We start from the raw sequence: 25,435 nt of genomic DNA, 5'->3' as shown, positions 1-25,435 counted from the left end.
GGTATGCATGTGATAATTACAAGGAAGGAAAGCTGGAAAGCCATTTTTAAAAATATGTGAGGTTTTTTCTCAAGTTCAAAGAGGGACAATGTTTTTTTTTCCCATATTTATCCACATTTTTTTTTTTCCTCAATGTGGATACAGGGAAACCAATCTCACCTGTGTGAACTGTGGGACTGTGTATCCACCAGTAAATATGCCAACGACTGCCCTCTGGCAGAGGCCAGCCAGCAAAGAGCAGTTTACAGCCACCTTATTAACCTCTTAGCCCCCAGAACAGGCTGGCAACATGCTAACTACTTACCAGAAAAAGCAACTTGATAACCGACAAATTGCATGCATGCCAGAATCTGTGCCTGCAACTCTTCCACCAATTGACTGTACTGACAATGGAGCTTCAGTGCCTCAACAGTTTTCTGGCACCACTGACTCCAGTAACATAGATGTGGTGTGACTGGTTTAATGCTAAGCTTCTAACTTACTCATTTTGGTGCTTTTTTAGTCAATATTGTAATTCATTCAACTTTCCTTAATGATTATTTTAGGGTGAAAAAAAATCCCTAATGAATTCTTGTCTCTCTGGTTAGCAAGGCATCAAGTCAAAGGTTTATCACAACTAAAGATGAGTGAGGAGCTTCTGGCACCTCATGGGTTTATAGCTGTTAAAGCAAGTGCAGACCAGGAACAAAAATAATAACTGGATATTGTGATACTTAATCTTGGGAGCATATTAAGTACAGTACTAGCAAAGCTGAAGTGTGATCTCAGAAAATAAGAGCAATCACATTCAACTTGCTTTGTTACAGATTTTCATTCTCTTGATAATCCAATAAAAAACAAAGCCAAAAAACATTTTTAAATATACATGGCTCTTTATAAAAGGTATCATAAAGTAATAATCATCCTGCAAAACACAGAGTCTGGAATTGAATCTAGCAAAGGTGGTAAAGGATAATAAAAAAGGCTTTTTAAAGTATGTTAACAGTAAAAGGAAGACTAGGGAGAATGTAGGTCCCCTACTAAGTGACGGGGGTGTTCTGGTAACGGGGGATGCTGAGAAGGCGGATATACTGAACGCCTTCTTTGCTTCTGTCTTCAGTGAAAAAGCTCCCCCTCGGGAATCCCAGGCCCTGGAGGTTAGTGAGAAGGTCTGGGGAATGGAAGACTTCCCTTTAGTCAGGGAAGAGGTGGTCCGAGAGCGCCTAGGCAACACCAATGTTCATAAATCCATGGGACCCGATGGGGTGCATCCACGGGTGCTGAGGGAGCTGGCAGAGGTGATTGCTGAACCGCTCTCTGTCATCTTTGAGAGGTCTTGGAGAATGGGGGAGGTGCCTGAAGACTGGAGGATAGCCAATGTCACTCCGGTCTTCAGAAAGGGCAAGAAGGAAGATCCAGGTAATTACAGGCCAGTCAGCCTCACCTCTGTCCCTGGAAAGGTGATGGAACAGATTGTGCTGGATGCCATCTCCAGACAACTGGAAGAAAAGGAGGTTATCAGGAGTAGTCAGCATGGGTTCACCATGGGGAGGTCGTGCTTGACCAACCTGGTAGCCTTCTATGATGTTGTCACTGGCTGGGTGGATGGAGGGAGAGCAGTGGATGTAGTCTACCTTGATTTCAGCAAGGCATTTGACACTGTCTCCCATGACATCCTTATAACAAAGCTGAGGAAGAGCGGGATAGATGAGTGGACAGTGAGGTGGGTTGAGAACTGGCTGACTGGCAGAGCACAGAGGGTTGTCATTGGCGGTGCAGAGTCTGGTTGGAGACCTGTAACCAGCGGTGTTCCGCAGGGGTCGGTGCTGGGTCCGGTCTTGTTCAACATCTTCATCAATGACCTTGATGAGGGGATAGTGGCCACCCTCAGCAAGTTTGCTGATGATACGAAGTTGGGAGGATTGGCTGACACACCCAAAGGCTGTGCTGCCATTCAGCGAGACCTGGACAGGCTGGAGAGCTGGGCAGTAAGAAACCAGATGAGGTTTAACAAAAGCAAGTGTAGAGTCTTGCACCTAGGGAGGAATAATTGCATGCACCAGTATAGGTTGGGGGATGACCTGCTGCAGAGGAGCTCTGCAGAGAGGGACCTGGGTGTCCTGGTGGACGACAGGTTGGCCATGAGCCAGCAGTGTGCCCTTGTGGCCAAAAAGGCCAATGGCATTCTGGGGTGCATTAAAAAGAGCGTGGCCAGCAGGTCGAGGGAGGTGATCCTCCCCCTCTACTCTGCCCTGGTAAGGCCTCATCTGGAGTACTGTGTCCAGTTCTGGGCTCCCCAGTACAAAAAAGACAGGGACCTCTTGGAAAGAGTCCAGTGGAGAGCCACAAAGATGGTGAAGGGCCTGGAGCATCTCCCCTATGAGGAAAGGCTAAGTGATCTGGGTCTGTTTAGCCTTGAGAAGACTGAGAGGGGACCTGATCCAGGTCTATAAATATCTGAGGTGTGGGGGGCAAAGTGGCGAGGCCAGACTCTTTTCAGCAGTGTGCGGAGACAGGACAAGGGGAAATGGCCAGAAGCTGGAGCATAGGAAGTTCTGCACAAATGTGCGCAAGAACTTCTTTACGGTGAGGGTGACGGAGCACTGGAACAGGCTGCCCAGGGAGGTTGTGGAGTCTCCTTCTCTGGAGATATTCAAGACCCTCCTGGACGCCTACCTGTGCGACCTGGTGTAGGGAACCTGCTTTGGCAGGGGGGTTGGACTCGATGATCTCTGGAGGTCCCTTCCAACCCCTACAATTCTGTGATTCCGTGAGAGTTAATAGCATTTTTCCATTTCTGTGTCTCATCTACACATAGGAAGGTGTTGTAACATGACAATGCCTTGCATAATCTTTGTGCAGTATCACTAAAGAGTAATGGGGACCTCAAGATACTCAAGAATGGAATAGGATTAAAGCATATGTAACTAAAAGTGGAATTGGATCTGCAAAATAAGCATGAACTGCAACAGTGGACCAACAGAAGCTGCTTTAAAGTCGAGTGGAGGTTTGCAGAATTGATATGTGAATTTTCTTTCTTCGTTTTAGTGTTAATCAGTACATTCAAGATTATATTAGGGGGGGAAGGGGAAGAAGGGGAAGGTGGTAATTAACATGCGCATCTCTTTTGTAAACATCTTACCAGCAATTCTTCAGGAATTAAAAGGAGAGATGGCATTTACACAGTATGTTCACAGTATGTAATATAATCATATATATGATCATTTTACTGCTAAGACAGCACAGTTTCATATAGCTCCTTTATGTTTTTGAGATGCTTTTAAGATTAGTTCAAGCTTCAGATTATAACTTCATAATTAAGGTAAGTCTCTAAACCATTATCTGAATAATAAATCATACACAATGCCTTCCAGTTCAGAGGGTTTGAACTTGATAACTGTCACTTTGGAAACAGGATAACAATTTTGCACAGCACTGTTTGGCCTCAGAAGACCATGAAGTACAAAGTATTTCATGAATCCACTGTAACAATTTTCCTTTCCAATAAATACCTTTACTTCCCAAGCTTTAAAAATAATTTACTGATTTTTTTTTCTAATTTGCCCATTCAGTTCATTCAATTGCATAAAATCAAATGTAGTGACTACATTGCAAATAATGTAGTACATTGTAATAATGTAGATAAGCATCTTTGGGTGGAACACAATGCTCTTCTATGTAAATTGACACTTTGTTGGCTTTTTTTTTTTTTTCCCTCTTGAAAGCTTGTCCAAAATGTCAATCCTTACTTTGATCCTTTTTTTCCCCCTCCTACTGTAACAATTAATGTTACTTTGGCATAGCCAGCAGGGAGGTGATCATCCCTGTCAGCTCCAGACTTGCAAGACCCCATCTGGAGGACTGCATCCAGACCTGGGGCCCTCAGCACAGGAAGGATGTAGAGCTGCTGTAGGGAATCCAGAGGAGGTAAGACGATCAGAGGGCTGGAGCACCTCCCCTATGAAGAAAGGCTGAGGGAGTAGGAAAGGCTGAGGGAGCTGGTCTTGTTCAGCCAGAAGAAAAGGCCCTGGGGCCTTCCAGTTCTTAGAAGAAACCTATAAATCAGGAGAGAGATCAACTTTTTGCATGGTCTGATAATGACAGAACAAGGGGAAATGCTTTTAAAGTAAAAAAAGGTAAGATTTATGTAGGTTGAAAGTAATGAAAAGCTTAAACTAATGGCTGTTATTTTCACTGAAGGTACAACAGATAGAAAGAGCACAACAACACCATTTGATAGAGAAAATACTCAGCTACAAAACACCATTTTTCCATACAGTCACCATCATTTTTGCCAGTGATGAGTAGGAGCCTGCATGCTGCTCTTGTAAAAATCTGCATGGCCATCCAGCACATGGCTTGTTGCTCACATTGCTGTCACCACACATCCACTGCCTCACTGCACTCACATCCTCTCTTTGTCCATACGCATTCAGCAAGCATCAGTGAATGCCAGTGGGTACTATCTTTCCCACACGGAGGAAGTATACGCCACACCTTCACTTCAACTGCACTTCCATGTCAGACACCATTCTGTCAGGCTGCCCCTCTGCTGCCATCTGTTGCACAGCTACAAAGTGCACAGGAATATTGGTGGAAAGGCTCAACTAACCTCTGCTGCTATAACACAAACATCCTGCTTGTGACATTGTGGCTAACATAATGAAATGGGAGGCATTGCTTTCAAATGAGAGCTCATACGTAGGGAGATACAGCAGCAAGGCAGTTGGAAAAAAAAAAAACACTCTAAGTAGTACTGTAGTATTAGTTACTAGAAGATAGTGTACATATAGTTTGTGAGAATATTCATGCTTTTCTAATCAAATACATATCAGGAACAATTAGGTACCCTTAGGTCCAGCTGCAGATAGGGAGAGTCCTCTGTGATCTGCATTTTCATGGGTTTCTCCACACATCTTGAACAATCCTTGGTTTCTGATTCAGATATGTATCTGTGCATATACTGCTGAATACACTCCAAATCCACAGCAAAGGGTTGTTTTAGGCTAACATTATGCCTCATAACCTACTGCAAGTGAGCGATCAATAGAATTCTGCAAATAATTTACTATTTTAACTATTTCACTTGTTTAAAATATGGAGGTTCAATAAACTTGAGCACAGAAAATCTTTTTATGTGGGTTTTACCTTAATGGACTATTGTGACTCCAGGGGTAGGGATAGTATGCATAAATAAACTAGGGGATAAAATTTACCTATAGATTCAACATGAAGGATAGATAACCCTTTCTCATTAGCTGTAAAAATATGACAAACTATAGTCTGCCTTCACCTAAAGACCTAGTGGGGTTTTATTTTCTTTTTTTAAAAACAAACCTAAAAACAATGCAAACTCTTGCATCATCCCGAAGAGCACATTTGTACCACATCAACTGTTCCACTTGTTAAGATCAAATGAGGTGAAAGGCACCAACAGAACAAACAGACTATCAGCTTATCTTGGGCAAACACACTGCCACACAGGAGAATGAACTGTGAACGAACATTTACAGGGTGGGCGAAGTGGACATATTATGAAAAAGACAGGGAAAAAATCCAACAGAAAATATTATGCAAGAATCTTTGTCCTTGTGTACCCTCTAGTGGCTATACAAGGTTATTCTGTCTTTAGAGTAACCAGCAGGCTGTTTCTTCACCAGCAGGGAGGGAATTAGCATCTGCTGCTACATTAGTCCTGTTACATCAACAGAGATCCAGGAGATCAAGGTTCAGAACAGTGAAAGTTACAAATTATTTGAAGAGTAAGTTTGCAATCAATTGCTGAATGCAACAGATTGTTATCTAAGTTTTCTACCAAAAAAAAAAAAAAGTGGCAGTTCTCATAACAAGTACAACACATACAGGGACTCCAGTGTTTGGCTGCATAGAAATTGCAGCAGATCAGTAGATGAACTGAGCATCGGTTCTTCAGAAGTCGTAGAAAGATGGAAACAATTTGATACATTGATTCCAGTGTCACTTACAGGAGACTTAGAAATTGCACAAGACAGCAACAAATAACTCAGGCTATTCCAAGAGCATGCTTCAAACTGGAAGAGAATGTTGTGATTGAATGCTCAAGAAGTAGCTGATAGCAGGGACCAAGACTGTCATCTGGTGTAACACCATGCAAGCAGACAACTAACATTTACTTTAATACAGCTTAAACAAGCATAAGTGATAGTACTACAGACAAATTTAAAATGAACAAGCAGAAACAAAATAATACCCTCATCTCCACTGTCAAAAACAAACAACAAACACAAACCACCACACCACCCTAACCCTCCAATAAATAAAAGCTTAGCACTCTAGTCAAAGTACCAAGTCCACACAAGAATTAAAAAAAATCCTCATTACAATACATAGTACTAGGATATAAACCAAATTATGTTTTGCTGACTGAACATGCCACCAGGGAAGCAGAAAAACGAGAATACCAAAAGGGGCACAGACAGAGTAGATTAAGCACCTCCTATCATGCAAACCACTTTTGCTAGTGGTTAAACAGTGGCAGAAGTATGAGCCTAGCGATCACTCAACTGTTCAGCCTTCTACTTAGTAATATACAGCTTCCCAGGAGGAAGTATTTGTGGCATTTCAATATGCAGTGTCATTTAAATAAGGTACATATACACTGCCAATGTGAAGGCAGCACAGGTTGAATATCTGCATATCAATTTTCAGAAAAAAAAAATCAAAATGTCTTCTTGAAATTAAATTTGTGATAACACATGCTCAAGATGAAGACTTCAAAAAGTACAGAATACATATAATAGATGCACATGTCCAAAGTAAATGGAATCCCAGGAGGTGTGCAACTCACATTGCTTTAAATAAAAAGGAACTCTTTTGTTCCATACGGCATATACAGAGACAGTACTGCCCAGTTCTCAAGACAATTATGAAGAAGCTTACCTTCATTTGCAGAAACTGAGAGCTCAGCAGCAGAAGAGCTGGCTCTATTCTACAGATAGCACATGTGGTGGTTTGTTTTTTTTTTTTTCCCCCTGGACCCAAAATGAACATTAATGAAAAGCTATGCAATTGGACAGCCTCAGTTACACTTCCTTCATGCTATTCAACTGCATCACTTTTTCTAAGTGTACAGTCAAGCAGAAATCCTTAAATTCTTTTTTCTGTGTGTTGGCTTCCAGAAAGTCAGTCCATCCATTTTGAAGATCACACCTAAGCAACTCTATTGCTTGTGATTCATCCCCATGCCTGGGTTTTGCAATAATGTAGTACAAGCTTGCCATCACTTCCAAAACACTGCAAGAAAATGAAAACAAAAGCCATAAGATAATTCATGGACCAGCATAAGCACAAAGCAAAAAGAAACCATCTAGGTAAATGTGTCATGGAGTACAGCTATTCATAACAAAGCTCTCCACCGTAACTGGAGGCATGATGTACTGCATGAGAAGGACTGCTTTTCCAAGGATTGTATGAAGTAGTGTCTTTTTAAATCTAACACAGATATAAGAATGTCAACTCTGTTACACTAAATTTGTGATATTAGCAGCATCACTAGGAGCAATAACATATTTCAAGTGGCAGAAGTATATTAACAACTCTGTTCAGCATGTTTGGAAAAGATATTTTAAAACAAAAATCACCTCATAGAGGGTCCCAACTTCCTGGTCTGGAGATGGAGCAAAGGATTGGTTTACATATATAAACTGCAAGAAAGGAAAACAACTGAAGAAGTGTTCCTCCTAATTTCTAACCTAAGTCTCCCCTTTTTGATTAGAACAGTTCTCCCTTCCATCACTCCTGAGCTGTGTAACAAGCATAACATTAATTTTGTATTTCAAATATAAACTTAAATAGAAAAGCATAAAGATATTGGAAGTACACTGCTAATTATGAAGTCAGCATAACCCTATTCTTGAGTCTGTTGCAACCTTTCTCAGGACACTTGGGTTCCAAAGGGAGGAAAGAACGGCACTGTACAGCAGTGCAATGCTGCCCAAATGCAGACATTCCTGCACAAGCAATTCGGAAAAAGTAATCAGTAGCACTAAACTGCTTGCAAAAGAAACTCTGAAGAGAACAGACATCAAGATTCACAAACTCAATCCCAAAGACTTCAGTTTTTCTCAAGTGCTCTTTCTGTACACCACGCTTCTAAGCTACACTTGTGCACACAAACCTTTCCCTGGAACACACACACACAGCTGTGATCTGGCAGCACAAGGCTAGGAGCGGAGACAGTGCAGACACGCAAGATGGCACATGGCCCATCCAAGCATGCACCACTCCTGGGCGCTGCTCCTGCCCAGGAACACGCTGTGGGGGGCGCTGTGAGGGACTTTACTGCCGCCTCACACCAGGCCTGGTGCTACAAGCTCAGTCTCTCCAGGGCAAAGGCTCCGTACCAGCTGCTCAGATGCCATCAGCTTCAGGAATTTCTTGATGAAGTCACACAGGCCCTGGATAGTCCGGGTGCGCTCCACGGCCCACTTCTTGGTCTTCATAATGGGGGTGTCACCCACGGCCTTCAGCAGGACGTCAACTGGGAACAGAACGGCCGTTAATGGCGGCTACCCCGGGCCGTCAGGGGGCGCAGCCTCCCGATCTCGTCGCGTTGGCTCTCGCTCCCGCACGTCACCGTGCCGTCCCGCCCCCGCCCTCCATACCCGGCCCACGGCCCCATTACTTTTCTTCTTGGTGTCACCGGCGGGCTCCTCGCTGCCCGGCGAGCCAGCAGGGGAGGCGGCCGGCTCTCCAACGCCCAACGCCGCTCCGCTCTCTGGGGTTCTTTCCGGAGCCTCTTCCCCGGCTCCGCTTCGGCCCTCGCTCTGCGGCGAAGCCGGCGCCTGCTCCTCCGCTTCCGCCATGCCGCCTCCCTCCCATAGGCGGAAACGACGTGAAGCGCGGAGCGGCGCCGCTGCGTCCACGCGGCGTTTTGTCCCTCGCGGGACGCCGCCTTGCCCGTCACGTGATGGGGGCGGGGCGTGTCACGTGCCGCCGGGTCCGTTCAGTCGCTCAGGGCTGCGGCTCGCCGGAGCGCCGCCGGCCCCACCATGATCAAAGCCATCCTCATCTTCAACAACCACGGCAAGCCGCGGCTCTCCAAGTTCTACCAGCGCTACGTATGGGCGGGGCGGCACCGGGGGCAGGGAGAGGGGGTCGCGTCCGGAGGCGTTCGCTGTGTGGGGAGGGCCCGCTTCGCGGGCTGCGGGCGCACAGCCGCGCTGATCGCTCGAGGGCCGCTGCCCGCTGGAGGGGTTCTTTGAGGAACGGCGACTTTCAGGCCGTTCTGTTCCGGTTTTTTGCCCTTCGTTCTGCAAGTAGCCCTGTGGTGGTCCTGAGGGTGGAAGAAAGCCTCGCTCGGAGGCAGACTGCACTCCCACATCTGTAGGGATCCGCAGCCCCAGAACCTGCGGCTTCTGGCTTTTTACATGGGAGAAGTCGCGGTGAGGCAGCTCTGAGAACGCAACATATGGACTGGGTCTGAGAGAGAGGAAACTGCAGCCACAGGGAAGCAAAATATGCATAGCAATGCTTGACCGAATTCAGGGATCGGAGCTTTTAAAGTGACGCTTTAATCATTTTAAAATGATGATTTAATCATTTAAATAATTATTTAATCACAGCTTTTCTTAGTGAACAGGCTAAGCTGTGCTTGAATTGACCTTGGGTGTTAAAATCCAAGAAAACAGTGAATGCTCCCCGGAGTTGTGTACACAAATAGTTCTTTGTCAGCAGCACCCCGGTTTGTATCTGTGGCCAGTTAATTGCAATTTTGGCCATTACAAAACCCTTATTTACTCTTACTAGAAGGAATGGTTCTTGCTTTGCACGTCTCAGGGTTAAAATGATGGCTGTGGCTCTTCAATTTGTACTGCTAGGCTTGTAATTCAAGGCCTGTAACTGATACAGTTCATTACAATGGGTGACTGAATTTAATCCTCTCTCTTCAGAGAGTCAGTACTCCGAAATTCTGTTGTATGTCTATAAACCATTTTCATCTTTCTCAACTATTCTGGGTTACCAAGCTGCCATCTCTGATTTACCATTCCTAATTTTAATGTTCAGATGTTGATAAGCATTAACCTTGTATGTATATCTGTATTTCTGGGTAACCTTGCAGTACTTAAGGGACTTACTGAAGAAGTCTCACTCCCTACCCCAACCAGTCAGTGTAGATGTAATAGTTAAAGAGTATTAATGAAACACCCTGGCAAAGTATACAACTCTGTCGCTCATGAGAAGCAGGTCAATTCCATTCTTGTTTTCCATTGAAATGTAAATATCTTAAATATCTTTTTGTGTCTTTTAATACTGCTGTGCATTTGCAGATTCCTAAGTTGGAGAAGGAGGAGCAGGAGGAAGGGAGTACATGACAAGAGAATAACAGATTTCTTGTGTGAATTTCACTTTCTTTCAGCTTCTTTCATAATTGGAGTTAGAACAAATTCTCAATACATAAAGTAGTATTATATAACTATATAAACAGATGACTTTGTAGTTTTGAAAATGTAAATCAGAAGTGAAACGTAAGAAATGACGTCATTATTCTTCTCCAGAATTAGTTGCCTGTTGTTTGCAACCTTGTCTTGATTATCCCTTTGTGTGTAGTTGTACGTTTCATAATGTATACTTGTGTCCATGTCAAAGTTCAAAATAAGTTTCTGAACAACTTTCAGAATAAGGGCAGGAAACAGAAGTTAATTTCAACAGCTGTCTTGCTTTCTTAAGGAAAGAAGACCCATCCTCTCTTGCCAGGTAACATAGAAAGCATGGAAAAAGAAACTGAGATTACTACAGTGGAAGATAGCAGGCATTCTTCTGCAAAATGAATCTGCTTGTACAGATGTGCAGCAAAAACTAATGTGGAGGAATGATGGACAGTTGCAGTGGGGATTCAAGAAGGGTTTAGTGAATTCAGAAGTGATGATCAGTAAAAGGAAAGAGAGGTAGCAGCTTAAGAGAAGATATTGTTCACAAACCCATTCACAGTGTATTTCTGAAAGACTTATGTTAAGTGGGATTGTTTTTTTTAGCTCCCTGGTGCTTTTTGCCAAATAATGTGTGAAGGATTTTCAGAAGATGTCTGTATCAGTTCATCTTACAGTGGAGATAGGAAAACTCCTGAATACTTAAGAGTACATCCTTTTTATTGAATAAACTGGTTTGGTATCTGGAGAATTTTCTTAAAAACGGGCAGATTTTTTCACAATAATTTCTTTCACAATAATATATTCTTCTGCAACTTGTGTAAATGTCCTTTTTTGTTTTTTTTTTAGATGTTGAAATGACATAAAAACAGTGTACAGCTTGTTACTTGGCACATTTAAGGCATCAGGAGTGGATAGGTACAGGATACTCCTATGCTTTATGTTCTATTTATGTCCTGTGGGTTCTGTGATTGCTGGTTAATCCATTTTGCTTGATAGCAAAATGCATTTTCTTTTATAGAGTGAAGATACACAGCAACAAATTATCAGAGAAACCTTCCACTTAGTATCCAAACGTGATGAAAATGTCTGTAATTTTCTAGAAGGAGGCTTGTAAGTATCAGGTTTAAAACAAATGTTCTACACTTGCAAATATTTCTGTTGATAGTAGCATACTTGTTCTTACAGTTGCAATGTAAATGCCATGTGGCCTGAGATATTTGGCACACTAGTAATAGTATTAGATTGATACCGGTATATTTTTTACTACTTGGAATATACATATGTATTTATTTGTATATGTATATATGTGTATCAAAATTGTTTAGGAAATAAAGCATATTTTTTTCTAGTAGAACAGACACAGTGCTGTATCTAGTCTTACAAGTGGTTCAAACGCAAGATGTGGAAGAAAAACGCAGATGTTATCTAGCCAGTTTCCCTGTCATTCACCTAAAGATTTCTGATTTTGTTTGAAGATGCACTGACATTGGCCAAATCTATTTCAAAAATATTTCAAAGCTGATGCTTAGGCTTTTGCTCCTATAATCTGACTGCACAATCTCTAGTTGTAGGATTTCCCAGCCTGTCTGTTAGGACTCAGGCTTCCTGTATAAACTAGGAAGCAGATGTTTTTGAAATGTGTTATTGAAGCTTTAATCAGGAATTTTTATTACTGCATGTGGAGAAGGGTTTGAGGAAAGCCATACTTGTATCTGCTGTCTTGAGAAGACATGTACAGAGTATTCTTTCTTGGATCATGTTGTTTGTTTGTTTGTTTTAAAACGTGGTCTTACTTTAACTGAGGAGGAGGAATTCTTAAGTGGAAAAGTGGTGTTTTGAAATACTAGTCATCAAGACTGAATTGTTATATTGCCACTGCTAGGAGTGGCAGATAAAGCTCATGATTTCCAATATAAACATAGAGACTGTCTTAGTCTAAGTGTTCTAATGATGGAAAATTTCTAATTGCTGAAAGCTATTATGTTAATGCTGCTTTATGCAGAGTCACAGTTAAATACTTAGTTGTACTGTGTCAGCTGTGATTTCTTTGTCCTAGCCTGGATGATCCCTGATGATTTTAATAAAATGCTTTTCTTTCATTTGCTCAACTTTTCATGCTTTTGTTAGACTTTTAGATGATTCTAAGCTGGAACTGTGCTGACTTGAAAGCTGTAAGATGAAAAAACTGATTGGAGCCTTTTTAAAAAGCTGGGCAGTGCAAAGAAGCTAGGCAGAGGATTATTTTTTTTTAATGACAGGGATCACTTTGTAGTTTGCATTTTGGCCAAAGGCCTTGTTTTGCTTGGTGAAATTGAAAGAGCTTAGGTAGTTTTGACCTGGTATAAAATTAAGGGAGTATTATGAGATGTGTAGCCATGTAGGTCCAGGCTACAAAGTACTTCAATTTTATTTTAACATACTTTCTGTTGCTCAGAGTGAATGTTGATGAACTGAAGAATATCTGTTAATGATGTATGTATCTTCTTCAGGAAAGCTATAGCAGAAGAGTGGAAGGAAATAAGATGTTTTGACATCTTTTCTTCATGTTCAGTAACTTGATGATTAGTGAGTTGCAGAAGGAATAATATTTTTGTGGACTTTAACATTGCGTCACAGATTATTGACTGTAGTTCTGTCTTATTTTTCTCAATATCAGACATCGTATACTACATTGATGATTATGTGGTCCATAAATCCAGTTTAAGGGTTTTTCTGTAGTCCAAATGCCAGTCTGCATTACAGATTTCTTCTAATACTGCTGCTCTCTTGAGAAAGGCAGGGAATGATTCTTCAGCAGTGTTCTCTTAAGCTATAAAGCACATTTATGTCTGTACTGTGCCTGCTAGTGTGTAATGGAAGTTCATTTTTGGATGAACCTGCACAGTCAGTTTGAATTGATTATAATATGATGGTGTGTGTATCAAAGTAATTAATATCCATATGGATAACAATAATGATGTTTATGTGGAAAATGTAACTTGGGCTGTCTTGTTGCTTTGTTTTTTTTCATTGTAATTATATTATAGAGTGGGTGTTTGACTTTTGAAAACCTGTAGCCAGTCATTAACAGTAAGCACCCTTTTAACAGAAATAACTGGGGTCTTGCTCAGCATATCCCTAGAGGCTAACTAAGTTTTGTGGTTTTTTTTCCCATTTAGATTAATAGGTGGATCTGATAACAAACTAATTTACCGACACTATGCCACCTTGTATTTTGTGTTTTGTGTGGATTCTTCAGAAAGTGAGCTTGGCATTTTAGACCTGATACAAGTAAGTTTGTTTACTTTTTTTTCCTTTTTTTTTAAAGTAATTGGATTTCTAAGTACTTTGGAACTTCAGTGTTTAGCAATGTAATTTCAGTGTTTCTGTATATTTGTAATGAAGGAGACTTTCATATTATGAATATATTCAGTGCAGAATACATTTTTTGAACATCTGTGATTTTCTGGACTTTCTTTGAATAAGTGATTTCCCAGGTTTGTGATACAGTAAGGGAAAGCTACTGAGCAATCTTCTGTTACTTTGCAAGGCCTTGTTTTGTCTGCAAATCAAGATGATGCAGTTCAAACATTTGCCAAGGCAATTTTAGAGGATGAGAACTTTGATACATAATGCTGTTCATACATTTATGTGCACGTCTGTGTATTTTTTACAGATACATAACAAATTTAAAGCAGCCAGACCTGTTAGGGTGCAACTTTTCAAAAGAACCATGGTGGTTTAGGAGTTTTCATTCAGATACGCCTTAAGAATTATTGTAAATGCTGTTCCAGACATGCATTCTATTACTACATCAGTGATTTTTTTTAGAATTTGTTAATAAATATTTTCACTAATTATCGTTACTGTTATCTGTGGTGTGAACCACAGAATTGTTTCTCATCCTGAAGTAGCATATGTCATCATAAAATTGGGTGTTGGGTATGTGATTTGCTTTAATGTGATCTTTTATAACTTGATTTGGTGCTGATAAATTTATTCATGTATTTGAACTGTGTATACTTGTATTTACAGCTGCACCATATACATGTGTATAGGATATTATAACCTTTAAAAGCTGATATGTCAAGAAAATTGTTTTATTACTTGATTAAAATCTGCGATATCCTGAGATGTGGGCGTGTGTATGTATTGCTTATTTTACTGTGAGCCTTAGAGGCCCCGTGGTTCCCTGCAAACCTTTCTTGGAGCTGAGTATTTTTTTTCAGTCGTTTACAAGTGTTCAGAACACCTCTCTGGTGTGAAATGCTCTTCTGGACTGTAAATCCAAGAGGGCTTGTGGAGAGAAGAAAAGAAACTGTTTTTCTAGATTCTTATATCATCTTTACTCATAGAAAGATTCTGAATTACTTGAGTTACTGAGTGCCCATAGTGGCCTTATGCCCTTATAGCTGCTTGTCTGCTGATTGCATAGTGTGACTTCTAAAATATTTATGATCTGAAGAAAGAAGCACGTTAATGTTTTATGTGACTTAGGAACGTTTTTTCTGGTAAAAAGCTTGTTTATGAGTATCTTTTGTTGAATCGGATAATAAGGACAGGAAAGACTGTCTAAGTCAGTCAGTCTAACATGCTATGTTTTGCATGGCCATTATTCAGATTCAACTAGCATTTCATTTGTTATGGTATAATGAAATATATATAGTGCTTTCAATAATTTCCAGTTTAATACTGTAACCCAATTTTACTTTAAGGTGCTGAAGCAAGTTTCTTCAGCTTTGTACTAAATATATATATAGTGCTCTCAACCTCTCTGAATTAAGTAGTGCATAAACTTTAAACTGTGTTACTTCTTATGCCACAAATTCTTGGATGGATTTCCGTAACTTGATCTATATATCCACATTTTTTCCATTCAGATCCAGTGCTGAATTAATGCCAGTGTAACTACTTGAATAAAGCAAAAATAAATAGTACTTCTGTTTATAGCAGTACTTGATTTTTTTTAACACTATGATTTTCTTTTTAAATACGTCTCACCACAGTATCTGCAGCTGTTCAGTGTTCCTATTTCTCTAGATCATTATAATTCAGCCATCTGATTGTAGTAGAAAGTATACACAGATTAATTTAACATTTTTAATTTCCATTCTGGCTCACAATCTGTTTAATCCTCTTAGCAATAGCAATCAGAGTTAAATGGATCTTTATCTGGAAAAGCACCTTCAAAAAATTTATTTTTGCACTGCACATGCGGTGCAGACTGGCAGTATATATATACATACACCTGCATCTACTCAAATAAATTAGCACTATTTTTGTGTTCAGAAGTGCTGAAGCATTTTCATGTGTCTCTGTTTACTACAGCTCAGAGACAGTACAGATAACAGTAAGCCAGCTTAAACAACCTCAGCTACACTGGCCTTTCTTTAGACGTGCTCCAGTCCTGTAATCATCCTTGCGGCCCTTCTCTGGACCTGCTCCAACAGCTGTATGTCTTTCTTTTTCTTGGAGCCCCAGGCCAGGATACATTACTCCTGACTGGGCCTCACAAGGGCAGAGCAGAAGAGAACAGTCACCACCCTTACCCTGCCACCGCTGTGTTGGTGCAGCCCAGATCCAAGTGCAAGCACACACAGCTGGCTCATGTTCAGCTTTTCATCCAGTGGAACCCAAAAGTCCTTTGCAGGGCTGCTTTCAATAAATTCTTCTCCCAGTCTGTACACATGTTACCCTGACCCAACTGCAGCACTTTGCACTTGGTGTTCTTAAATCTCATTTTAGGTTCATGTGGGCCCAGTTTTCAAACTTTGCATGGCATCCCCTCATTCTATTGTATGAACTACACCACTCAGCTTGATGTCATCAGCAAACTTGAGAAAGGTGCACTCGATCCCACTGTCTATGTGATTGATAAAGGTATTAAAGAGCACTGGTTGGAAAATGGACACCTGGGGGACATCATTCATCATTGGCTTTCACCTATACAAAAAGCTTTTTACCACAACCGTCTGGCTGCAGCCATTTAAGCAATTCTTTATTCACTGAGTAGCCCAGCCTTCAAATCCATATCTCCAATTTAGAAATAAGGGTGTGGTGTGAGACTTTCACTTGTCCATAAATGCCATCACTCCATCATAGTAGCCACCAGATTGATCAGAAAGAGTCTCCCCATGGCGAAGCCAAGGCAGATCACTTCCTTGGATCACCTCCTCTTCTTACATGTGTCTTCACATAGATTCCAGGATCTGCTCCATGGTCTTTCTGGATGCAGAGGTGAGACTCACTGCCTGTGTTTCCTCAGATGTTTCTTCCTTAAAAATGGGATTAATCTTTCCTGTTTTCCAATCACGGCAGACTTTGCCTGCTCACCATTACTTTTCAAATATGATAGTGGCTTGGCAGTAATATCAGCTAGTGCTTTCAGGACCCTGTAATACGTTTCATAAGGTGCCCTGAAACTTGCTCTTTGCTTACATTTGGAAGGCTTTAGCTCCCCCGGCCCCTGTATAAAGGAGGAACATTAGAGACACAGGAAGCCTGAATGCCAGTGAAGACTAAGGCAGAGAACTTTCTGTGAACCTCGGCCTTCTCCATGTCTGTTGAAGCTAGTTCTTGCTTCTCATTTATAAGGGAATACATTCTCCCTGGCCTTTCTATTTTGGCCAATGTATCTAGAATCCCATCTTACTATTTTTTACATCCTTTGCTAAGGCCAATTCCATCTGTGCCTTGGTTTTCCTGAGCGCATCTTTACGCTGCCAGACAGACTCCCTATGTTTTTCCCAGGCCACACATCTCTGCTTCCATTGTCTGTATGTTCCCTTCTTTTCCCTCAGTTTGACCAGCAGGACCTTATTGAACCATTCCAGTTTCCTGCCTCTGCTTGATTTCTTATGCTGAAGGTGCAGAGCTCTTGTGGTCCCAGAAAAAGTGTCCTCAGAGTTTTGCTGGCTCTGATCCGCTTTGTCCATAAACCCAGCTTCCCAGCGGATCCCATCCAATTTCCATAAAGAGCCAGAAGTTTAGGGTACTAACTGCTTTTTTCCCAGACTGTGTTTCTCAAGATTGTGAACTCGACCAGGATATGGTTGCTGCAGCCCAGACTGCCTACCTGTTTAATGAGTATCTCTGCATCAGTGAGTACCAAGTGCTTCACCTCCTTTTGGTCTAATACCCATGTCAGGAAGTTATCCTCAAAGGACTCCAGGAGTCACTTGGAATGTTTAAAGTTTTATGTTGCTTTCTGAGCAAACATCTGGGTGGTTGAAATCCCCCATCAAGATGAGAACCTCTGAGCAGCTCAATACGTCATGTAGCTGAAGCAAGGAGGCCTCATTCATTGGCTCCTCTTGATCAGGCAGCCTGTAGTGGACCCGGCCATTCTGCCAACAGACATTCTGTTCAGTCTGATCTCTAATTTTAACCCCCAAGAACTTAACCTGATCACGGTTGTTTTTTAGAGGTAACTCTTTGCAGTTTGTTTATCCCTTAATAGAGGGCAACTCCTCAACCCTTCCTGCCTGTCTCTTCTCAAAAGCATGTAGCCCTTGGCTGTGGTGTTCCAGTTCTGTGATTTGTCCTACCATTTTTTTCTGTGATAGCAAGTAGATTGTAGTTTTCTAATTGTGTCTTGCTTTCTGTCTCCTGCTCTTTTTCCTTGATGTGCACATTGCTGTAGAGGCACTTCATGTGTGCTATTGGCTGCATTATTTTCAAATTCTCTGGGACAAAACTGAGGTTTTCCTGTGACAGTGTTCCCTCTCTCTTCCCTGTTACTCATAAGTACATCCCTTTCCCCCATCAAATACAGTTAAAGCTCTATTAATCAGTCCAGACAGATTGCTGCCCAGAACATTCTTGTCTCTCCTAGTCATCTGCATCCCATTCCACGTTGGCATTTCTGATCTTATGGAGAAGCATCAAAGATGATAGCACAGAACCTTGAGCATGCCACCATCTGTGCATCCAGTCACATGATCACGTACACACAATGTACTCCTGGTTCCTTCAGTATTCTCCAAATGACATTTTTGCAGATTGTACCCTGTTGTTACATTCCCAAGGCACCCAGTAAATAGCTAAATCAGTGTGGTCATAGTCTTCTGTCTCCTGATGGGAGATGCTTTTACGTTAGTAACTGAGAAACTTACTATGGTAACAAAAACCAACAAAAACTGGAAAGCATAACATCAACCAGCCAAACAATAAAATACAACTAGTACTCAGTTAGCACTGATAATCTGAGGGGTGGGTAGAAAGGAGGGAGTAGGAGCTAAGAATGAAAAGAACTTGTTGCTTGAAGGTTTTACAAAAAGAACATACTGATAATACAGCAGGTATATTAGTAGATAAAAAAAAAAAGCTAGATAAAAACTAGCTTTTGTTTCACTAACCAGCACTCTCTGTTGCAGGTATGGATAGCTGTAACTTACATTTATTAAAGGAAAGATGGCACATCAATGTATGTTTGGGAAAATAGAGTGTCTTCAGGTACTTGAGGTGACACGTGAATGATGACTTACTACAGGTCGTCCTCGAAAAAGAAAATGATGTACAGAGGGCTGGCTTTATTGTAGGACTATTATGTTCTAAACCAGTTGGAGTTTCAGGAAGATTTGACCAGAGTAATACACTCTCTGAGGAAATAGAATTCATGTTATGTTTGTTATAATATTTAGAAATAAGTGGGATTTCTTGATATGGGTTATCTTACTGATTTTTCTGCATTTTTACACTTACTGTTTTTTGTTGATATTTTATGATATCTAGCATGAAATGTATGTAATTAATTAGATATTATACTTTTTCTGCCAGCTTACTTATATTCCAAGCATTAATCTATATGCTATTCCACTTTCTTATTTGCCTGATTGAGAAATGAGGTTGACATAGTAAAAATGATCTTTGTTTTGATATATTAATAACCACAGGGGTGTCATTGATCTGTGGTTCTCCATGTAATAATTCTATGTATTATTTCAAAAATGAAACTCAAGAGGGAGCTAGATAGTCATTGTGAATCTACTGTTACACACTCAATGATCTGCTCTGCATTTGACATTAATTTCTGTTTCTTTTCCATTTATTTTCCAATAATGTGAAGAAGTGCATTTGAACTGTTTTTTTCTTTCTCTTTTGCTTATTTTGATCTACAAGCCTGCAGTATATGAGATATTTACCGAGCTACTTAATTTCTGGCAATGTTTGAAATTGTTTGCAGTTCATTTAATTCTCAACTAAAATTGTAATGAAAGTGAAGTGTAAAGAAACTGGCTCTTGTTTTATCTACATCAGTTATTTAAAGGTGTCTGAAAAGGGATTGAGAGATATTAGTGTAAAAAAAATCTGATTTCCCTTGTAGACCAAAGCTACTAAATACTAATAATTCCTAGTAGATTCACACCTTATCAGTGCTGGCATTATGCTGAATGAACTTTCCAGGGTTTCTTTGACAAGTCCTTAGCTGTGGAAACAATCTATGGGTCATACTCAGTGGAAGCTGATTTTCCTTTTATCAAAAATTATTTAGTGTGTTAATTGCATTGCAGACAGAGATTTGTGAGTTCCTTCACTGCACTGTCACTGTGCAGTGGGTGAATGTGTAGAAGCTATCATTGTAACTATGGATCAAGTGTTTCTCATGCCAAGTAAGCAAAATGAAACCTCAGTATTGCTGACATGTGGACATACATATTGCTGTTAAATACACATATCTGTGGGGCTTTAGAGAGTTTTTTCATGTGTAATATTGCTTTCCAAGGCAGTAGATGAAAGTCAGTCAGAATATATAAATTCACACTGAAACTTTGTGAAGTTTATGGGGAATATTCTTTTCAAAAGCACTCTAAAACTTCTGGCTCTTAAAATTAAATCCTTTTGGTAAAGATTATGCTTATACTATGTTTTCAGTCTTTTTCCTGCAGCTGATATCAAGCACTGTCCCTGTATCCACATTTTCCTAATGTGCAGGGAAAATAAGAGAACATCTCTGGTCATTTGTTTTGCCGCACTTAGTTGTGAACTGTATAGTTTGTTCTGCTTTATATATATATATATATATATATATATATATATATATTTGCTTGCCTCCCTTGTTTATAATTCATATGAGAGTTATCATCACAACCAATTAACACCTACTTGAAGAAAAAAAATGTGCTTTGTTTCCCTTCTGTAAAATTTAACATAAAACTATTCGCTTTGTTAGTTAACTGTTCTCAGTAATCCTTACTGTCTCAAGTCTGCCTGTGAAAATACTGTGTTGCTAGTTTAAGTTATTTACTGATTATTTGGTACTAAAGAATAATTTTTGTTTAAAATGTATGAAACATCATTTAGATTTTGTCTTCAGTGGTGGTAGTAATTAGCAATGGCAGAGTGTGCTACTCTTTTTAAGTGTAAGCAAGCTAAGAAACTAAAGGATTGGAAATGAAAAGTAACTTTCATTGTTTTGTAAGGCAGACAGCTGGAAATGACCGATGTCAAAAAGCACATTTCTCTGAATCTGTAGACATAAATTTGTATCTGCAAATGCAGACCTTTTATCCACATTTTGGCAGCAGAAATTCAGATTTCTCTAGGGCTAAATAATTAGAAATATGGTACCTCTCCAAGGTGAGATTAATAAATCATGTTGACAGGACAGAGAATCAAAACCAGGAGTTTAATGTCTTCTGTATTCTTTTTGGGTCTGAGCTTAGAATTGCAAAAAAAATTACATGCAGTGACAACTTAAGAAATAATATTAAATGCGTAGTGTGACAAAAAACCCCTTGAAATATATAAAACTACATTTACAATTTTGTGAAATTGGGAGTTTATTTACTAGTCACTGATGAATGATCTGTAAATTCTCAGAGGTGGTCTTTCCCATTTTGAAGACCCTAAACTCTCAAGCTCAAGCATGTGCTTCAAATGGAGTTCTTGCCACATCTCATTTAAATGAACAAGAGCTATCCTTTGCCTAGAGGAAACTGCTTATATCTCTGCAAGACCTGTCTCTGTCTCTGTCAGTACACACTGCAGTCACATAGTGAACGACCTGCAGGAGTTATGGGAGTGCAAGTGTAGTCAATTTTTCATTGTGTGGCCAGGTTGGAGGCTGTAATGATCTTACCTAGCTTGCCTACTAAGGATTCTATTAAGGAGATATCAGAGCAGAGTATCATATGGTCCGTATGAGGCAAAGATTGTGAGTGTACTTGAGCAGCTGCTTGGATTTTTCTGCCCTGCACATGTACATTCTCAATTCAGAGATGAGTTATTTGCCTGGGTAAAACCACTAAACCTTTCTGAGTTCAAGTGGTGGTATTCCTGAAAGGATCTTCAGGTATGATATCACAACAGCCAGCTCTTACTTTGTTCCCTCCTGAATTCAGCAAGTCTGAACAACACTAAAGCTGCTGTATTTTCTCTGAACCGTTCCCGGAAGTCGTAATGCTGACAAACTTATATAGTGCTGACATGCTGCATTAGATGTGTGCCTCTGTGTAGCAGGGTTAACTGTCTGCTTCACTGGGATATGCCTGCAATGTAGTAATTGGTAAACATAGTAATAGTTGCATTCCCAGGAAATCTCAAGGAAAATTTGGAATGATAGCTGAGAAAATTGTAGACTATGTTACTGTTGTAGTTTGACCTGGCAGGTGACTGACTACCGCACAGTCATTTACCATCCCCACCTTCTCAGAGGGATAGGGGAGAGAATTGGGGGGGGGGGGGAAATGAAAAGTAGAACTCATGGGTTCAGATAGAGCTATTTACAAAGACAGAGAAAAGGAAAAGAATAATAGTTATAATAATAATAGTTATGGCTATATATGTATTATTGTATATAACAAGTGGTGCCCGATGTAAGCCAGCTGTCCTAATTCTGTTCCTATGCAACTCCTTGGGACTTTTGCTGAGAAGATCCTTGTCTTAACAGGCAACTATAAACATCGGTACCTTATCAGTGTTGCTTTTCTCCTCAAACCAAAACATAGTATTGTACCAGACACTGAAGAAAATGTTTCCATCCCAGCTGAAACTAAGACATAAAGATGCAATTATTGTCAAATCTATGTCTTCTAGCAAAGTTACAACATACACTGACTTGTGCTTAGAATTTTTCTTCCAGTGTACAAGTAACATTCTGTTAACAGTGATAACCTCCTAATTTCTGTGGATGTTTTTAATGCCTTAAAGTCTATGCAGTGTTTATTTTGCATATTTGCTTTTGTAGAACCTCAAACATAATGGAACTATTGAGTTTCTGTTAGAGCTTGACCTCTGACCTTTTTTTTTTTTTTCCTCTTCAGGTATTTGTGGAAACACTAGACAAATGTTTCGAAAATGTCTGTGAGCTGGATTTAATTTTCCATGTAGACAAGGTACAGCGATGAGTTCCTGTGATATTTCTTGCCAAGTAACATGTTTGATTCAATTGATACTCAGTATTAAAATATGCAGTGATTCTGCTTTTATAGTGAAGTCTAGACATATTCTACAAAGAGGTTATTTTTAAAATTGAGAGCTGATGGAGCCTACTTTTCTAAGTTAAAATGTATTTAGAAGCTTTGTGTGGCATTATTACACATATAATGTTGGAGCTGTGAATATTGTTTTTACTTCTCGAAGTTGGACTTAGATGATTTGTTCTGGTTTGTTTTTGCTTAGATGTTATGTTACTCAGAACGGAAAGTGTCATAGGAGTTTTTCTGTTATGTCTGGCAGTTGCTTTTCAAATGCTGCGTTTATTTATCTTAAAATCTGTGGATCTTTTTCTGCTAAATCTCAAACAGACATTATGTCCTTTGTTAAGCATTTAAAAAAAACATTTTTTGAATATTCCCAGCTATTGGGAATGTACCTTATTTGTTAAGCTAGTTTTGAGAAAACTTACAGTAGTTTTTATTTAAAAGGACTTTGTCATTTCTTGATATAAGTAATACTTAAAATTTGAGAATTGAATAAATATTTATTCCTTCAGTTGCCTTTTGTGCCTACCGTTACTTTCCCTGACTCTGAATACCTTTTTGCTTCAGTGGGAAGACATGAAAGGAAAATAAGACAAATATCACTAAAAGTGGTCTAAAAATAGTAACAAGTATCTGAAATTACTCTTTGAAACTGACTAAATTTATTTCCAAATCATGAAATTATTTGTTGAAGAAGTAGTTATACCTTGACCAGAGACTGAAATGCAAATCACCTTTAGTAGGTGTTTGAGCTGGTAACCTGCCTGTGACAAGTTATTAGGATTTTCAGCCTGGCTGGAATGCTTTGATTGCTTCCAAAATGATAGATTTAAGTTCAAAAGAATTTTTAAAATGAATGATTTGTATATTAGCTTCCGAGCTTAAAGGACCTAAATCATACAATACAGTCATGGCAAGGAGTTTGATCTTTAGCTTTAGCTGCAAAATACAAGGGCTGCTCTGAAAGTGATGTCTCCTGTTTTATTCTGTTGGCCTATGACATCAGAGATGGATGTTGGTGGTATGGCAGCAGAAGGTGAGCCTTCACATCAGTATTCCATTAGATGTTGTTGCTGTGCGACAGATGACAGTAGAGGGGCAGTCTGACAGAGTAGTGACTGACATGGAAGTGTCACCATGTATGAAGTGAAGGTGTGGAACTGAATTACTTCATGTGGAAAAAATGGCACCCAACTGACACTGACTGGTGTTTGCTGAATGTTTATGAAGACCAAACAGTGGATGTGAGCATGGTGAGGTACTGTGCGGTGTGTTTTAACAGTGACAACTGTGGGATGAAAGACAAGCCACACTGCAGACAGCCATGCACATGAAATGAAGAGCATCTTGATCAGCTCATCCATGTAAATTAGCTGATTATGACCAGAGAACTGTGTATTGAGCTTCAGCTCAATTGGCTTCAATGCGTAGGAAACAATGTTGGCAGTGTTAGAATATTGCAGAATCAGTGGCACATAGGTTCCATGAGTGCTCACACAGGCCAGGTTGGATGGGGCTTGGAGGAGCCTGGTCTAGTGGGAGACCTGTCTATAACAGGACGGTTGGAGCTAATTGATCTTAAAAGTCCCTTCCAACTCAAACCAACCCAAACATTCTGTGATTCTGTGATTCTGAATGTGATGAACATGAAGGAGACAAACGCCTTTCTCTCACATTAGCAAATAGAATTTGCATGGAATAAGTTTAAAATTAAGAAAACTGTATTTTTTATGGTTTATAATTAAACTATGGAACTCCAGTGTCACATTTTTGTCAGGGTTACCTTAGTATTACAGTTACTATAGTACTGTGAATAGGTTCAAAGTTGGAGTTATTGGAGTTATTACTCAAAGAAAAATATGACAAGAGCTATGCAGTACAACAGCACTGCAACAAACAGCAATCGGTGTTTCAGAAATTTAGAAGCAGAATATATCAGGATAAATAGTTTTAAGATTTTTTTAAAAGTATCAACTGATGGATTTTTAGAGCTGGGTAATGAGCTGTATAGATTCTGTTTCGGATTAATATTGTTTTTTAAGCATCCTTGAGCAAAAGTAAAATTTTTTGCTTTCAATTTTTTTATTTTTTTTTTTAAACTGACATCTTGGAATAGTAAATATTACAGTGAACATATTTTGTAATGCTAAGCACTGGATATGTGATACTGAATCATCTGTTCAGCAGTAATTCATGGTACTTTACTCTGGTAAAGTACTTTCTGAGCACGTAATGATAAGAAAACAAAAGCTAAATTAAATAAGTTGTTTCTTTATGGCTGTGAAGAAGGAGGAAGATATTACCTTGATTTTTAGGTGCATGACAGAAATACAAGTCTTTATCTGTGTACTGGTCTGCTGTGGAAAAAAAATTATATCCCCGCTTTTTTGTCTGCCTGTGATGATAATAGTTTATTCAGACAAACATTACCAACTTGATTATGAGCTTTTTTGTGTATGTGAGAGAGAGAGAACCTATTGTCTTCATTATTCTTCTAATGGCAATATCTACCAAAGGCTGGATATTAATGCCAGTCATACAAGTATATTGCTGTTCCTGTGCTAAGCAAGTGTACTCAGTGATGTCTTGTATCTCTTTCAGACTAAGTAAGTGGTGATAGAAAAATGTAAATATTAGTGGAATTGT

The 25,435-nt window shown here is 39.8% G+C and overlaps 2 protein-coding genes across 3 annotated transcripts in view; one reads left to right on the top strand and one right to left on the bottom strand.

Annotated features, from left to right (window-relative positions):
• Positions 1–2,263: 2,263 nt before the first annotated feature.
• On the bottom strand, positions 2,264–8,915 carry ATG12 (autophagy related 12). 2 transcript variants are annotated; one of them, XM_031604797.2, is made up of 4 exons: positions 8,642–8,915; positions 8,361–8,497; positions 7,599–7,661; positions 2,264–7,251 (listed from the first exon to the last, which is right to left on the bottom strand). In XM_031604797.2, exons 1-4 carry the CDS (start codon positions 8,820–8,822, stop codon positions 7,192–7,194), a joined length of 441 nt encoding a protein of 146 aa, XP_031460657.1. In that variant the 5' UTR covers positions 8,823–8,915; the 3' UTR covers positions 2,264–7,191. The 2 variants fall into 2 exon arrangements, with proteins under 2 accessions (XP_031460657.1, XP_031460658.1); XM_031604798.2 differs by lacking the exon at positions 7,599–7,661.
• Positions 8,916–8,944: 29 nt separating this feature from the next.
• Positions 8,945–25,435, top strand: part of AP3S1 (adaptor related protein complex 3 subunit sigma 1) — a 29,969-nt gene continuing 13,478 nt past the window's right edge. Inside the window, exons 1-4 of the mRNA XM_031604796.2 lie at positions 8,945–9,077; positions 11,407–11,498; positions 13,547–13,658; positions 22,631–22,702. Coding sequence (XP_031460656.1) covers positions 9,009–9,077; positions 11,407–11,498; positions 13,547–13,658; positions 22,631–22,702 — 345 coding nt within the window. The 5' untranslated portion in view covers positions 8,945–9,008. The remainder of the gene's footprint in view (positions 9,078–11,406; positions 11,499–13,546; positions 13,659–22,630; positions 22,703–25,435) is intronic.

This window comes from Phasianus colchicus, chromosome Z, assembly GCF_987193195.1.
Source record: "Phasianus colchicus chromosome Z, bPhaCol1.hap1.1, whole genome shotgun sequence".
Lineage (NCBI taxonomy): Eukaryota > Metazoa > Chordata > Aves > Galliformes > Phasianidae > Phasianus > Phasianus colchicus.
The sequence above is the reverse complement of the archived record's forward strand: the minus strand, read 5'-3'. Positions and strand labels throughout refer to the sequence as shown.

Excerpts from the sequence above, each read along its gene's own strand:
- ATG12 (XM_031604797.2), bottom strand. The coding sequence starts at position 8,822 with ATGGCGGAAGCGGAGGAGCAGGCGCCGGCTTCGCCGCAGAGCGAGGGC. Across the intron at positions 8,498-8,641 it reads CGGTGACACCAAGAAGAAAA|TTGACGTCCTGCTGAAGGCC; the intron begins GTAATGGGGCCG and ends TTCTGTTCCCAG. Across the intron at positions 7,662-8,360 it reads TGATGGCATCTGAGCAGCTG|TTTATATATGTAAACCAATC; the intron begins GTACGGAGCCTT and ends CCTTTCTTGCAG.